The sequence below is a fragment of the Tenrec ecaudatus genome, chromosome X (assembly GCF_050624435.1).
Source record: "Tenrec ecaudatus isolate mTenEca1 chromosome X, mTenEca1.hap1, whole genome shotgun sequence".
Classification (NCBI taxonomy): Eukaryota; Metazoa; Chordata; class Mammalia; order Afrosoricida; family Tenrecidae; genus Tenrec; species Tenrec ecaudatus.
The window spans coordinates 71,556,082-71,572,139 of NC_134548.1; the positions used below are offsets into that span (position 1 = coordinate 71,556,082).

Consider the following 16,058-nt stretch of genomic DNA (forward strand, 5'->3'; position numbering starts at 1 on the left):
ACCTTACCTAACATTTCACATTTTGACTCAGGGTAATTATGCAAGTACTGCATGGTGTAGAAAACTCTCAGATAGCAGTGACTTATATAAGCTATACATTTATTAATCTCATCTAAAAGAAATCCAGATATGAGCAATCCAAAGCTATGTATGATGGATTCATGACATTTTTAGGGATCCAAGTTCCTTTTAGTTTACTATTCCACTATCCTTAGATTTAACCCCTGTCTTCATGACCTTTATTCAAGAAGGTTGTGTATTTAGATAAAAATTTTATGTTCTGCTATTGAGGAAAAAGAGGATAATGGATATCCAAGTAAACAATTTAACAATTTATGCCACAAACTTCTTCTCTGAAATTCTTTTCTCCAAGTTTACCAGAGATGACCTGATTATAAAAATTTCTAGCAAGTCTTTCTGGGCTTTACTCTTCTTAATCTGTTGGCCAAATTAAATACTTTTGACATCTCTCTCATTTAGAAACACTTTCCCTTTTATTTTGTGACACGCTACTTTTATCATGCTTTCTTTGGTCACTATTAACCTAATTTCTAACAGATTCATTTTACTCCACCAACATCATGGATATAACTGGGCTATAGGATTCTTTCCTGGGCCCCTTCTCTTTGACACAACAAATTCTTCCAAGTTCTCTTTCCCATGAATTAAAGAGTCATTTATGTATGGACAATGCCTATGTCTATAAGCACAGTTCAGACCTTTACTGAGCATCAGACATATATTTATATGTTTAATAACTGCCTATGGAACATTTGCACCTGAAAGCCCAACAGGTGCCTCAGAATCAATGGTTGATTTCTCTTAAACCTGTTTGTCCTTCAGTTTTCTATATCTCAGTGAAAGGGATTACCACTGGACAGTCTTTCAAATAAGATCTCACAAAGTCCCTCTTAATACTTTAGTCCTCCCTTTCCCCTCTCTTCACATTAAGCCAAGTTTTATTTTTCTTTTGTGTACTTTCTCCTTAATTCATTCACATCTCATGACCACCACTGCTAACACTTTAGGTCAAGCCACAATCATTGCTTACTTGGATGACTACAGAGGTCCTAATTGCTCTCCCCATTTATTTTTTACTTTTTAAAACAATTTTATTGGCACATAATCAAAAAATAATACAATCCAATAGATCATATCCAGAAGTGATGTACAATAATTACCACAATCAGTTTTAGAACATTATATTCTTTCTTGTACTCTTTGTTATTAGCTCCCTATTTTCCCCAGAACTCCTCTGCCATACTCCCAAGAAACCATTAGTACAGTTACTGTCTCTATAGATTCACCTATACTGGATTTCATATACAATAAACAAAATAACTAACAACAATAACAAAGTACAACAGAAAAATACCTCAATCTAAAAGAAAGTAGAAAATATTGAAAACTAGAACAACTTAAAAATGAGTAAAAAAAAATGAGTCAAAAGGAGATCAAATGATAACGTATTTAATGCATACACAATATAGTAGCTAGGATCATTCAAAATCACAAATCTATGTTGTATCCATGCCTAATCAGTTGACAACTTGACTCCAAGTGATTGAGACCCCATTTGTGTCAGAATTGTTCTCCATAGAGTTTTTTGCTTTAAAAAAAACATTTTTATTGAGGGCTCTTATAGGTCTTATAACAATCCATACATCAGTTGTATCAAGCACATTTGTACATATGTTGCCATCATTATTTTCTAGACATTGATTTTTTTTCTTTTTTTACATTCCATAGAGTTTTTAATGCATGGCTTTTTTTCCAGAAGTAGGTCCCCAGGCCTTTCTTCCAAGGTATCTCTAGGTGGATTTAAACCTCCAACATTTCTGTTATCAGCCAAGTAGCTTAACTGATTGCACCAACCAGGGACTCCATTGATTGATTCCTAACACCCCTCTGTGCCCTCAGGTCATGCTCAAGGTCCTTACTCCAATGGTCATGACTTGTCATAATTTGGAAGAGATGGAATTGGGGGGGTACCAAAACTGGAAGGGAAGGAGAGGGGTACCTAGTGTAAAATAAAGCTCAGTGGAAACCAGGGGAAATGTTGCATGAGAGTTATGAGCTAAACAAACTTGGAGGGAACAGCAACTCAGAGAGAAATTGGAGATAGGAAAACAGAGGCCCACTTTAGATTCCTGGGGAAAATATTTCTGTGTGTTGACTTATCAACAGATAAAGAGGAACTTATTATATTTTATTTGTTTAGTAAAGGAAAATGTGACTTCCAAAAGCATAACGACTTGTAGCCAGACTGCTGCAGAGGAGAGTGGCGTCAACAGCAGCACCACGGTAGCTCAACAGCCTTGAAGGCTATGTGAGATTTGCAAATCTCTCAAATCAAATACACAGAAAATTAGTGAAGACTGGGTTTTAATTCACATTTATGTTAAAAGGCGATTCTAGACTGGGGAAATCAACTTTAACCAACTCATTATTCCTCACAGATTTGTATTCTCCAGAGTATCCCAACTCTTCCCATAAGATAAAAAATACTGTACAGGTGGAAGAATTCAAAGTTTTAATCAAAGAAGGAGGAGTTCAGTTACTGCTCACCAGGACTAATAGTAGAGGATTTGGAGATGTAGTAGATAATAGTAATTGCTAGTAGCCTGCTATTGGTTCCACTGATAGTAAATCTGAGGATTACCTAAACGCAGAATATCAAGTGAATAGATGATGCTTGACAACAGAGTGCAGTGTTGTTTACACTTCATTGTTCCTTTAGGACATGGACTATTGGACATGGAATATTAGGACACTGGATATTCAGTTTATGAAACAATTATATGAAAAAATGAATATCATCACACTTATTGCCAAAGCGGACACTCACACCAGAGGTTTAAAAAACAGATAATAAAAGAAATTCAAAACTATAAAGTTAAAATATATGATTTCCAGAAACAGATTATGAAGGAAAAATAAGCTTATTAAAAAGATAAAAGGCCGCTTACCTCTTGCTGTGGTAAGTAGTAATACTATCATTGAAGTTAATGGCAAAGGGTTGGAGGAAGGCAGTATCCTTGGGGTGTTGCTAAATTTGAAAATGGTAAATATTGTGACTTTACAATTCTAAGAAATATGTTGATAAGAACACACATGCAGGACTTGAAAGATGTCACTAATAATGCACATTATGAGAACTACAGAAACTGTAAACTAGCAGCTGTAACTTATAATGGAGTTGAGAACGACGAGAATAAAAGACAACTCACAAAGAGCTCTCTGGTACAAGTGGAAGATGAAAGAAGGGAGCATGTAACCAAGATAAAGAAGATGGAGATGGAGATGGAGATGGGGATGGGGATGGGGATGGAGATCTAGATGGAGCAAGTGTTTGAGATGAAGGTCAAAGAAAAAGTTCAGAAACTGAAGGATTCTTAAACTGCATTCCAGAAGCTTATGAGCGTCGTGTGAAAATGAAAAAGAATTTAGAAGCACAGTACAAATATTTAGAGGGAAAGGGATTTCGGTTTGAGGATAAGAAAACAAACTGGCAAGAGTAACAACATATATTAGAACAACAGAACTCTTTGAGAACCTTGACCACCAGTTTTGTATTAGTTGCTAGTATGTCAACTTGGACATTAGTGTTTGTTGAATGGATCCGTTTGACCAATTTGCACCAGTTTTATCCATAATGATGGATCTAACAGCATGACAAAATATTTGTTGTTGTTGTTGTTCTTGATGGTTATTTTGTACTCAGAAAGTAACAACTTCAGGTACCCTTTCCAGCTTTTCTATTTTTTATTAAACCGATGTTTCAATTTAATGAAAGAGAACATATTGCTGTTGTACAACCATATTCAGGTAGTTTGATTGTTTACAGGCTAATACAAAATAAAATGACTTTGCAACGTTTTCATTGAGGATAAATAAATAATATGATGCAAACTCTGCTTCTCTGTGGTGATTATAATGCAGAAGTTCTATTCAGTGCAGACAATAATACATTATAGTTTAACACAGTTGACCCTATTTTTGACACTTCCATTGTTTAAAATTACACATGGAAAAACAAAAAAAACCTATATGCTTACAGTGCACCTAGATCTTTATAACAATCATTTTTGTTTTTGATTCTTTAAATATATATTATTCTTATTGAGCACCCTCTTTAGCCAGAATCTCACACACACACACGCATATATACACTCTTTTTGTAATAACATTTAGATGTTTTCGTTATATTGACCCTACTATAATGAAATATAGCATCTTTCATGTGTTAGAAACAAACAGGGAACTTTCCTTTATCTCCCTTTTTATACTCCATGGCTAAGTAGTGGGTGGGGGAGAGGGGCATGAATTTATAGATCATCTCTAGGCAAATTTGTGAAGTTATTGATCAACCTCTTTCAACCTATGTGCAGTCTCTTTATTTTACTAGATATGGGAATCATAGCCTCTTAAAAGATAAAAAAGTAACCATTTTGTATTGAGCTGTATTCATATATTGCATTTCTGTATTTTTTGTGTTTTAAAAATTCACATAATAAACAATGTTGTGATGTTAAAAAAAGGCTTATAGCCATTTGCATTACATATGGATGTAGTTATTTTTATGACTGACAAGAGTGCCGAATTTTATGATTTCTAAGGTTTTAGTTGATACTTTGGGTTTTCCAGAGAAGCATTCTGTTGTCAATGATAATTTTGTCTACTTTCTACTATTTAAACATCTTATATTGCTCTTTAATAGGCTTATGTGATTTAATATATGATAATGGTATAATTAAAAATCAGTTGAGGGGATACATTTCTTGTTCTTAGTATAAGTATATGTGATTATAATTATGTAAATTAATAAAGCTGAATCCATACCTAACTCCTGATACAAAATAAGTTTTGAATAATCAATATTCAAATAAAATTATTAAAGGGCTTGGAATAAACAGGGATTGTTAAAATATAGGAGTGTAAATAGCGTCTTTAAGCACAATGCAGAAACCAGATGTGATGAAGGAAAAAACCAATACATTTAATTAAGTAATTGTTAAACTCTTTTGTACAGCAAAAATGATAAATAAATTCATAAGTAACACAAAAATATTTATATGTGACTTGTGAACATTTGGGAAACATTGCTGGTGGTAATATTATTTCATGTACCACTTTGGGAGTATGTTGACAAGTTGTATTCAAATAAGAGAGTTTTAAAGCAATTAAATTTACAAAAATACTACAAATGACACAAACTTATCATATGTGAAATAGAACCATGATAGACAGGGTTGGTGGGAGTGTTAATCAGTTTATTCATTTGGGGGAGTAAGCTTGCAAATCTTATATCAAAATGAAAAGGTGTTTTTCTAGTGTTTGATTTACCAATTCCATCTCTAAATACTTATTCTACAGACATAAATATTGTACAGAAAGATAACAGCTATAAGGATGTTCCTTGTAGCACTGTTCATAATAGTAAAAAGAAAAATGGAAAAACATGTCTATGAATTCTGGATTGGTTAAATAAATTATTGGACATTGAATAGAGCATGAGAGTTTAATATCAGGAAGGGTGTATGTCAGGGTTGTATTCGTTCACTATGCTTATTCAGTCTGTATGCTAAGCAAATAATTTTGGAAGCTGAACTATATGAAATAGATCTTGGTATCAGGTTTGGAGGAAGGCTCATTAATAACCTGAGATATGCAAATAATACAACCTTGCTTGCTGAAAGTAAAAAGGAATCTAAGCACTTCCTGGTGAAGATCAGACTACAGCCTTCAATACAAATTACACTCAACCTAAAGAAAAAAAATCTTCACCAATAATCAACATCATGATAAATGGAGAGCGATTAAAGTTGTCAAGAATTTCATTTTACTTGTATCCAAACAATGCTCGTGGGAGCAGCAGTCAAGAAATCAAATGACATTGCATTGAATAAATCTGTTGCATAAGTCCTATTTAAAGTGTTAAAGGGCAAAGATATCACCGTGAGATCAAGCATGGTACAGTGGCATAAACACTGGATTTGGCTTCAGACAACCCTGAGCAGGGCCCACTGCCCCACCTCCAAGGAGAGTAGCGAAGGGAAGGGGGTTGGGTAGCAGGGGCCTGTGGAAAGGGGCTGGGCGGTGCTGGCTGCATCTCTAGGCTGAGACTTCTTCGAAGCCTTGAGAGGAAAAAAACGGCTCCTGGACTCTCAAGGACAAGGTGAGCGGCATAGCTATTGGGGTGCCCTGGCAGCCAGACTAATTCTAGTCCCTTCTAACCCATAGCCAGGGAGGAGGCAATTCTTACTGTGCACCAAGGCAGCTGAGGGGGAGGCGATCTGAAGTGGGAGTGTAGTCAGCAAGGAAGCTGAGAAAGTAGTAGGCTGCGCGGACTGGGAAGCAGAGACTAAAGAGGAGAAAAATGGGGAGTTTAGCATATTGAGAGTTAAGGGCCCGGGACATGAAGGAGAGGGGAAATGTAGATTCTTAGGAGGTGCAGACAGAGGTTAGAGAATAATGGGGTATGGGAGCACCTAGGTAACTCCGAGGGGAGACATAGGTAATGGGGTTAAGCAATTTGGTGGGGTAAACAAAATGCAATGAGGAAATGAGGAGTTTAGCAAACGGAGGAATAACGAATGAGGACCAGGTGGGGGAGGGGAAGATGGGCTAGAACGGAGGCCCCCAAGGGAGGCGGAAAGGGGCGGGACCATTTCCGGCCAGGAGGGGGGAGGGCAGTCTCTGAGTTTCTGAGGGGCTTGGAGAGCGCGGTCGCATTCAGGGATTGGAGGACAAGGTGAGTATCGGATCCTAGCTTTGGATGGGGGTCCAATGGGGATCATCAGCCTCACTCTCTGGGAGCTGGAGAAATATCTGCCTGAAGTAACAGATCTTACCAGATCTAGATGACTGGGAACGGAGGGGACTGATCCAGTTACTTTGGGCCTAAGACGGAATCACTAGCTCAAAACCGAGTTGAGGGGTGGGTGTGTTAGGGAAGGAGGAGAACTAAGATATGCTTTGCCTGGGCTGGGTCAGGGTGTGATAGGAAACTGGGTCGCGGGACCTGATGGCTCTGTGCACTTGGTGCAATAGGTACATGTTGGGTAGGGGCTACCACCACCAATCACTGCTATTGGTGGGAGGGAAACTTGTTAGGGAAGGGGCGGAACCGAATGGTACTGGGGACCAGAAGAGAGGCGGGTGTTGGGAAAGGGTGCTGGATTGAGACCATACGCATGCGCACTGTGGATCTTTTGAAAGGGGCACATAGGGAAAGGCCAGTCTAGCAAGGCGCCAATTGCCAAATGCGCATGTGTACAGTGGACATAAAAGAAAGAGCTTTTGCAGGGACAGTAGACAGAGCTGTTGTGGGCCCTGGATCAGACGCGCATGCGCACTGTCGACCTTACATTGGGAGTGCATTGGGAAGAGGCGGGGTCCTCAGCTGCCTTGCTGGCATGTCTTCCTGGAGAAAGCAGGGCGTGGCTGCACAAGATTCAGATTTTAGAACAGTGGTTCTCAACCTTCCTAATGTCTTGACCCTTTAATGCAGTTCCTCATGTTGTGGTGACCCCAAACCATAAAATTGTTTTCATTGCTATTTCATAACTGTAATTTTGCTACTGTTAGGAATTGTCATGTAAATATCTGATATGCAGAATGTATTGTCATTGTTACAAATTGAACATGATTAAAGCATAGTGATTCGTCACAAAAGCAATAGGCAATTATATATTGTGAAATATTTATTTCTAATTACAAATAAATGAAATTTTGAAGCATGGTGTATCATGGCTAACAGTCTTCAAGCTGGGTACTTCTAGGTGGGTGTATCTGCATGTGGGTGGACCCTCCTGGAGACGGATAGAGGAGAGGTGTCTCGGTTCCTAAGGCTATTGTAAATATGTGTTTTCCGATGATCTTAGGCGACCCCTGTGAAGGGGTCATTTGACCCCCAAAGGGATCTTGACCCACAGTTTGAGAACCACTGCTTTAGAGGTTCTCAATTCCTGTGTATGTGAACAGAGTCGAGATGGGGTGGAGGAGGAGGTAAAGTACTTGGGTTTGGAACCCCAAGAAGGTGAGGAGCAGTCTCCAGACATAATAGGAAAGATGACTTGCAGTTGTTGCTTTTCTTGATCTAGGCCTTCTCTTCTTCAGGCTTAGCTCTTGCCAGACAACTTCAGACATGTCTGACACAAACAAGAGTGGTACTGGTCTAACTCAGTTCCAGGTAAGCCCTCAGTCTGTCCTCTTCCCAACTTCTTTTCTTTTGTAGTCCCTCTTGCTGTCCCAGATCCCTTGGCCCTTCCCATCCCATCTTTGTCTTTCTCCACCCACTTTACTGGCCTGCTTCCCTGCTCCCCTTCTACCAGTGTAGCCAGTTGCCCACCCCTCTTTAGCCTTCACTTCCTGCCCAGAGGAGGCTTTCATGGGCTGAAGTAATCTGAAAATACTGCAGGTGTGTTGGCACAGTTAGAGAAGTATGACTCTGGAATTTTGGAGCCATTTGGCTAGTTCAGGGTGATGAGAAGGTTTGTAAGCCTCTCTCCTTACTCCTCCTACAGGCTGGAGCTCCAGAAGAAGATGGTAGCTTGGTGATGCAGATTCTATTGACAGTGACCCAGAACTTGGAAGTCTCAGAGGCACCTAAGACTATAAATGCACCAGAGGTTTTAGGATGTCTGAAGGTTTCAAGCATTCCAGGGGATTCAAAGGCCTCAGAGAAAGACTCCAAAGAAACACTGCTCCCAAAGGCCAAAAGGGCCTCAAAGGCCCAAAAGGCTACTGAGGCATTTGCCACCCAGGCACCACCAACCACTCAGCATACTGATATCCAGATCCTGACAGCTGAAAACAAGAGTCCAGCAACTGACATCAAGATGCAAAATGCTGATCCGCAGGCTGTGCCAATGCCTGCTACTGAGACCAAAAAAAGTCTCTTCTGTGCCTGATAGATACCCAAGTCAATAAAAAAGCCCTGGAGACTGAAGCTTCTGTGTCTCAGTTTTCTACAGATGAACCTGGGCCTGATGGTGCAGCGGCTGAGACACAGGAGAATCAGGATGTTCGACCAAAAGTCAAGGCCAAGAAGGCTCGAAAGGTAAGCATGCTGCAATTACTACCATTGCCTTACCACTTCTGACCTCTCAGTTGTTTAATTTATTATATAAAAAGTTATTAATTTCCTTGTGCTCATCAAAGTTTTAAAGAATACTGAATGTGATGTGTTTTCTATCTTCAGAGAATATGCAGAGCTGTGATTTATGTAATTGAGTTTATATTTACCTAGAAACAACTATGTGTTAGGCTTTCAGCTAGATATACCACATAGACTTTCTCACATAACCTTGAAAGTAGTTCTTGCCATGTAGGGATCATAATCTCAGTTTTATAGAGAAGGACTCTGACTCCCAGCGAGGTGAGGTCATTTTCCAGGGAGGTAACACACAGAGCTAGTGGTTGTCACAGGAAGAGAAGCCTGATGCACCCCCTTCCCTCCCACCACTACCACCAGTGGTGTTTCTGGCCTGATAGAAAAAAAGAAATTCCTGCCCAGGATTTAGGGCAATTAATGGCTAATGAGTTAGACTATCACTATAGGGGTGGGATTAAAGGATGGTTGGTTCCTGGAAGAGATTCAGTGAGGAAAATAGACTTTCACCTTCACTTAGTGATGTTGCATCTCGTTATTGGTGTAGGTGAAACACTTGAGTTGGGAAGAAGAGGGCAACAGTGATCAAAATCAACCTTCTGAAACTACAGGTTGCCGAAGGGTCTCAAAGGCCCTAATGACTTCAATGGCCCGAAGAGCCTTGAGGGGCCCCATAGCCTTTTGGGCCCATAGGGCATCAAGAACTCGGTTGGCTGCTTGGGCTAGAAGAGCCTTGCTCTCCTTGAGGTCACCTAAGGCACGTAGGGGCAAGGCTCGCTGTAGAGCTGCCAAACTCCAATCATTTCAAGAACCTGAAGCACCACTGCCTCGGGATGTGGCCCTTATGCAAGGGAGGGTAAGGATTATGCCCTCTTTACTCTACCTTTTTCACTGTCTTACCTACCTCTTCTTTGCTATCCTCATAAATATTCTGCATATATATATATTCATCTTTCTATTTTTCTACCTTTTGTCCCAGGCAAATGATTTGGTGAAATACCTTCTGGCTAAAGACCAAACAAAGATCCCTATCAAGCGCTCAGGTAGAGTCCTACTAATCCCTCCCCCCAAGCTGTGCTGTCCTTTGCCCTCTCTTCCGTGTGCTAGGGATAATCTTTGTTCTTATGTTCTAACGCTGTCTTCCCAAAGTTCTAATTTGTCAGTGCTAGCATCTCTATATTTATTATTTCAGAACTCTGGCTTTGCCATCCATAATAGGGTTGGAAAAAGGATCTATAACTTGGGCATGGGGGCCTCCTGGCTTGGCTTTTTTTTAGCTCAGGTACTGGTAACACTCTCCCCTTTCAGACATGCTGAAGGACATCATCAAAGAATACACTGATGTGTACCCTGAAATCATTGAACGAGCATGCTATTCCTTGGAGAAGGTGAAGGGGCAGCCATGGGAAATGGGCACAGTGGGAAATCTGAATGAACAAAAGTACAAGTGTTCCTTCTGGGAGAGACTACAGAGATAGTGATCCAGCTCAACTGCTGTGCAGATGGGCAGACAGGCTTAAGGAGGGGTATAAGTGAACCATGGGTCACACAGCAAGTTGGTGGTAAAAGCACACGTATGGCCCAAAACACTCAACTATCCCTGGTTTCTGTCCACTGCTGGATATGTCTTGTAATATATGAATGGGCTTCAAAAATTTGTATATCTATTGTATGTTTACTGTGTTCCACTTAGCCTAGTGTTTTATTTGCATCATCTCACTGATTTCTCTCCCTCTGTCTCTCTGAGACACACACACACACACACACACACACACACACACACACACACACACCCTTGGTATACAGGGAGCTTTGAGATACCCAGGAAGCTGACTTACATGATATCACAAACTACCCTCCCCATCCACAGGTATTTGGAATCCAGTTGAAGGAAATTGATAAGAGTAACCACTTCTACATTCTTCTCAGCACTCTAGACCCCACTGATGCAGGCATACTGGGAACGTAAGCAAAAGGGAATAGGGTGGGAGGGGGAATTAGTACAAGGTACTAGCCCTTTCCTGTGTTCTCTTCCATCATCCTTTTAGATAGTCAGGAAAGGCAGCTTAAAAAAACCCTGGTCCAACTCCTGCACCTGTGTTTGTGGTACTACACACAGTAGTGGTGCCTGGTTGTGATTACTTAAAGGGTATATGGAGGTCTGGCGTGGGGCATTCCTGCAGTCAGATTTTTTCTCTCCCCAGGAGCTTCCCAGGAAAGCAGGACTATCATTGCTTGTCTCTTTCTCCTGTTTCCTGACCGAGCTGTGTAGGGTGGTTTTCAAAGGAGGGCACGTCGATCATGGTGCTAGAAGGGGAAGAGAGCCATCAATGGACTGTGCCCAGAGTTCTCACAGGCTGCGGGACATGTGAGAAAAAGAGGCAGCCAGGAGATTGAGTGCCTGTGTTGTACCGGACAGATAGGCTTTCTTCTATCTTGGCAACCTGAGGAGCAGAGGATATGATTTCTTCCATTTTAAATGAGCCTAAGTGCCCTAAAGTTAGAACCTGGATCATACACTGAGCAGAGAATTCTCCAATACCATAAGAATCTAGGAGAGGTTAGCCTAGTAAACGACTGATAAATTGTTTGCAAATGACTGCTAGACATACATTTTCTCTATTTCCTATTACTGCCTTAGGACCAAGGACTCACCCAAATTGGGTCTCCTTATGGTGCTTCTTAGCATCATCTTCATGAATGGAAATCGGTCCAGTGAGGGTGAGTGACTGGACCTTTAGCTGAATGGGTGGTTATGGTATGAGTTCCATGTGTTTATTTTCTGTCCTTGTCTCCTCTTGCCTCCCTTGCAGCTGTCATCTGGGAGGTGCTGTGCAAGTTAGGGCTACGCCCTGGGTATGATTGAGCTCTCTCAGTGCTTGCTGTCCGTGTTGTCCTTCGGAAAGAGAGGATAGCCCCATATCAGCATGGTGGTCTGGTTGAGTGGGTGGGGGTGACTCTGGATTGGGTAGACTGTCTAGGGTTCTGACATTGGTGGTGGATGTGAAATGGTCATAAACTCTGTCCCTCTCTCACTATCTCTTAGGCTTCTCTGCAACTTCCTGTGCTAGAAACCTCTTTTCCATGTTGGAACTGCCTCTACTCACATCTGGGCACTGCCCTGATTATGTGTGTACCAGTGTTCTTTCTTTCTCTGATATCAGGGTCCATCACTCACTCTTTGGGGATGTGAAGAAGCTCATCACTGATGAATTTGTGAAACAGAAGTAAGTGACTTTATATGGCATTGGTGCCATCTATATATGTGTCATCTTTCAGAACCAAGTGTTAAAGCCATGGTTTGTGTGTGTGTGTGTGTGTGTGTGTATGCATGGGTAGTAATTTAATGGAGCTGTGACTTATTACATGCATTCTCACAATTTTTAAGAACAATTCTACAGGAGGAGATTATCATCATCAGTAATATGCATGTGGGGAAGTTCAGGCTCAGGTGAACTCATTTGCTCAGGTTTGCAGGCAGTAAATGGAAGAGTTATGTTTAGAACCTAGCCTCAAAGCTTTGCTTCTTTTTATGATGCCAGCCAAGACATTGTAGACATGCCATAAAGAAATGTCATAGAATAATAGCTTCAGGCTATTCAGGTGCAATGCTAATATTAATTTGTATCTCTCACTTTATTTTCATTACAGCCCTGAAGTGTGCTGTTAACCCATCCTTATTTTTTAATCTAAGGAGTGTGGAGCTCAGAGGGGAAAGTACCTCAGCATGGCTCATAGCTAGTGATGAACCTCTAGGCTTCGATGCCAGCTCTCCTGGTTTGGAGGCCAGGGTCTGCTCCATCTTTGGTCCTTGTGCAATGTATATGTATTCAACCAGGCATCTACACAACAGGAAAATAATGCAGAATCCCCATGGAATACATGGCTTTTGGTTGACTGTATCTTCCCTTTATATTGGTTTTTATGGTGGACCTTTCTAGGGCTTGACCAAACCAAGGATGAGACCCTTGCAGTGAGGTGTGCTGAAAATGGGAGACTTAAAGAATGGCTCCTTTGTGTATAACACACCCAACAGGAATCTCAATTCATTGTGATAGGGAGCACACAATTATAGACTCCTTAAGAACAAATGTCCTACGTATATCTCCCTTGGAACTCCAAGTAGCTTATGGGTAAGGATAACAGTAAGAAATTCAGTATTGGATGAAACATTGCAATATTTAGTTGGGGAGATTGCCACTTAGAACCTGTCCGGTCATGCTTTTGTGGGCCATGAGAGATCTTAACAATAAATGTTTTGAACCTCTCTTTTCAAGGTACCTGGATTATGCCAGAGTCCCCAATAGCAATCCCCCTGAATATGAATTCTGTTGGGGCCTGCGTTCCTATTATGAGACCAGCAAGATGAAAGTCCTCAAGTTTGCATGTAAGGTAATTCGAAAACTGCCTGAGCTTGACACATAATGTGTGTCCCTCCCAGGGACAGAATATGATCAGATGGCCTGCATTTTGTGTATAAACATTAAGAAGCCATTGCTAATGTGTCAAACACTGTAATAGATACTTTATCTGAATAATTTAATTGTTATTCCCTTAGATTTCCCATTATTGAAAATAACGAGGCCCAGAGTAGTTTTTACATGATATGTTCAAAATCTCAGAACTAGTAAGTATCAGAGCAGGGGTGCAATATTAAGTGCATAATTACCAGTAGTGCTTATTCAATTTTATTGTATGTCACATGTAGTATACTGCTTATCACACAGTAAGTGTTCAGTATACTGATTACAAACTTTCTAATGGTTATTATTTCTTCATTTCAGGTACAAAAGAAGGATCCCATGGAATGGGCAGCTCAGTATCGAGAGGAAGCAGATTTGAAGGCTGCAGCTGATGCTGCCACTGAAGCCAAAGCCAGGGCTGAGATTAGAGCTCAAATGGGTATTGGGTTTGGCTCTGAGAATGCTGCTGGACCCTATAACTGGGATGAAGCAGATATTGGACCCTGGGCTAAAGCCTGGATCCAGGCAGGAGCTGAAGCTAAAACAAAATCCCAAGAGAGTGGTGGTACCAGTGCTGGCGCTAGCACAAATGGTTTCAATGCCAGTGCAAGCCTGACCTCCACACTCACATTTAACCTTTTCTCTGGACTTAGTGGAGCTGGCACCAACAACAGCTCTGGTGCCTGTAGTTTCTCCTACAAATGAGATTTCAGGTATCTACGTCATCTTACATATGAGAAACCAGGGAGGGGTTAAGGAATTGGGTTGTTACAAAATGGCCAGGGTTGAGGATGAAAAAAGATGTGGAACATTTTATATGTGGGATACTATATCTATTTTTGTTTGGTGGATATCATTGACTTTTTAATTTTCTTTTACTTATGTTTTCAGATATTGCTAATCCCAACATTCGTACTCTTCAAGCCAGGGTGTATTCTCAGAAACCTACTCAACAAAACACTCTTGGCAGTCACTATCAATTGAAACTAACATTATTCATTAAATCTATTTGCTGTTTCTGAGTTTATTGCATTTTTTGATATACTGTCACATTTTGATACCAGTTTTAAATAACTTGAGAATATTTTTTACCTTAATCTGTGCTTTGTTGGATTCTCAGGAGTGAGGTTAACTTGACTATCTAGGATATAGAGGGCCTAAGCTCTAGCCTACACACCAGGTAGAATTTCAGTAGGGTGAACTCATAGAGACATGTAGGTACTTTGCAAAAAGCCCATAAATAGGCAAGTCAGGAGAAGAAAGCAGAGGTATTAAAGGCTGAAATTAAAAATTTGACCATTCTTTAAAAAATGTGGATACAGACAGGAAGGAGAACAGTAGGTAGCTAAAGGAATAAGGGAAGGTTTTCTTGAGGAAGGAGAGAGACTTCACCAGAGCAGGAGTCAATAGAGTGAGAAGTTGATTGACTCATATCATCCAGTCTCTTGAGAAAGTGCCAGTAAGTGGGTTGCCGGGAGCATGAGAGAAGGTACTCTTTGGAAAGGACTTAGATAATAGAAGAATGGCTGGCAGTGGGGAGGCCCAATAGAAAGGACGGAGTTCATGATTTTAAAAATAGTTTTATTGAGCTTTCAGTAAAGGTTTGCACAGCAATTTAGGCTCCCATTCAAAATTTTTTATATGAGGTCAGTGACATTGGTCCCTTCCCCCTTTTTTCTCTGTGGAAGGGCACTCAAAAATCTTAATATAAGGATCAAGAACAAGAATGTTAAATAGAGGGGGTTGGCTGGTAAAGCTGATGATAGTATGGTAAATTTAAGACAGTGAAGAGGGCACTAAGTGATGATAGCGTCCAAGTTCAAGGTTGTGTGTGACTGAGGAGAAAAAAAAATGTATAGTTCCTGGAGATGAGGAGTTGATGGCCTGAGACTTGTGGGTGCTAATTGGGTTATCCACACGAACTGAAGTTAGTTGGATGGTGGTAGGAGTCAGGTGAGAGCAGGCATTAAAACATGAAGCAGGCATTAAAATCCCCTTCTGTGTGGTTGAAGGTCATATCTCTATTACTGTACTTCTCTGTAAGAGACAGGACCCTTATGTAGAGGCCCACTTGCTATTTTTGAAGGATTGCCCTTCTAGGAAGTCTACTCCGTCTTTTACCCCCACAGTTCTGGGCCTAATTACTGTAGAATAATTGAGGTTCTTGTAATAGGCACCTATCCCGTTCTGAAGACTCTATAGTAAAAGAAAATTTATTGCTTAGGAAACAGGATTTTAAAATAGAGCATTATCCACACCCAGCCAACTCCTTATCTATGGCCATGAACTGAAACTTGCTTTTAGTCACTGAGGTGTTCTTTATGGAAGAAGAGGCTTATAGAAGAATAGGTCATAGTCTCCTTAGGGAAAAAGATAGAGGAAAGTTCAGATAGCTTTGGCCTTCTATAGCGGACTCTAGAGGATGGGTACCATACATATAAATATATGTGACACCCTCCCCTCAAGGGGATACATTTAAA

The 16,058-nt window shown here is 40.6% G+C and overlaps 1 protein-coding gene, 1 non-coding gene and 1 pseudogene across 2 annotated transcripts; all 3 read left to right on the top strand.

Annotated features, from left to right (window-relative positions):
* The first annotated feature begins 304 nt into the window (after positions 1-304).
* Positions 305-3,656, top strand: LOC142433415 (septin-7 pseudogene; annotated as a pseudogene).
* Positions 3,657-8,125: 4,469 nt separating this feature from the next.
* MAGED2 (MAGE family member D2) lies at positions 8,126-14,807 on the top strand. The gene is given in 12 exon segments (XM_075539230.1): positions 8,126-8,194; positions 8,529-8,912; positions 8,915-9,064; positions 9,663-9,971; positions 10,095-10,158; positions 10,424-10,503; positions 10,986-11,080; positions 11,757-11,836; positions 11,929-11,971; positions 12,280-12,342; positions 13,393-13,507; positions 13,900-14,807. Coding segments are annotated over 12 exon segments (1,812 nt in total). The 5' UTR covers positions 8,126-8,149; the 3' UTR covers positions 14,284-14,807.
* Positions 13,091-13,218, top strand: LOC142435501 (small nucleolar RNA SNORA11). Its single transcript, XR_012781546.1, has one exon. It is a non-coding gene; the product is annotated as a small nucleolar RNA SNORA11 (small nucleolar RNA).
* Positions 14,808-16,058: the final 1,251 nt, after the last annotated feature.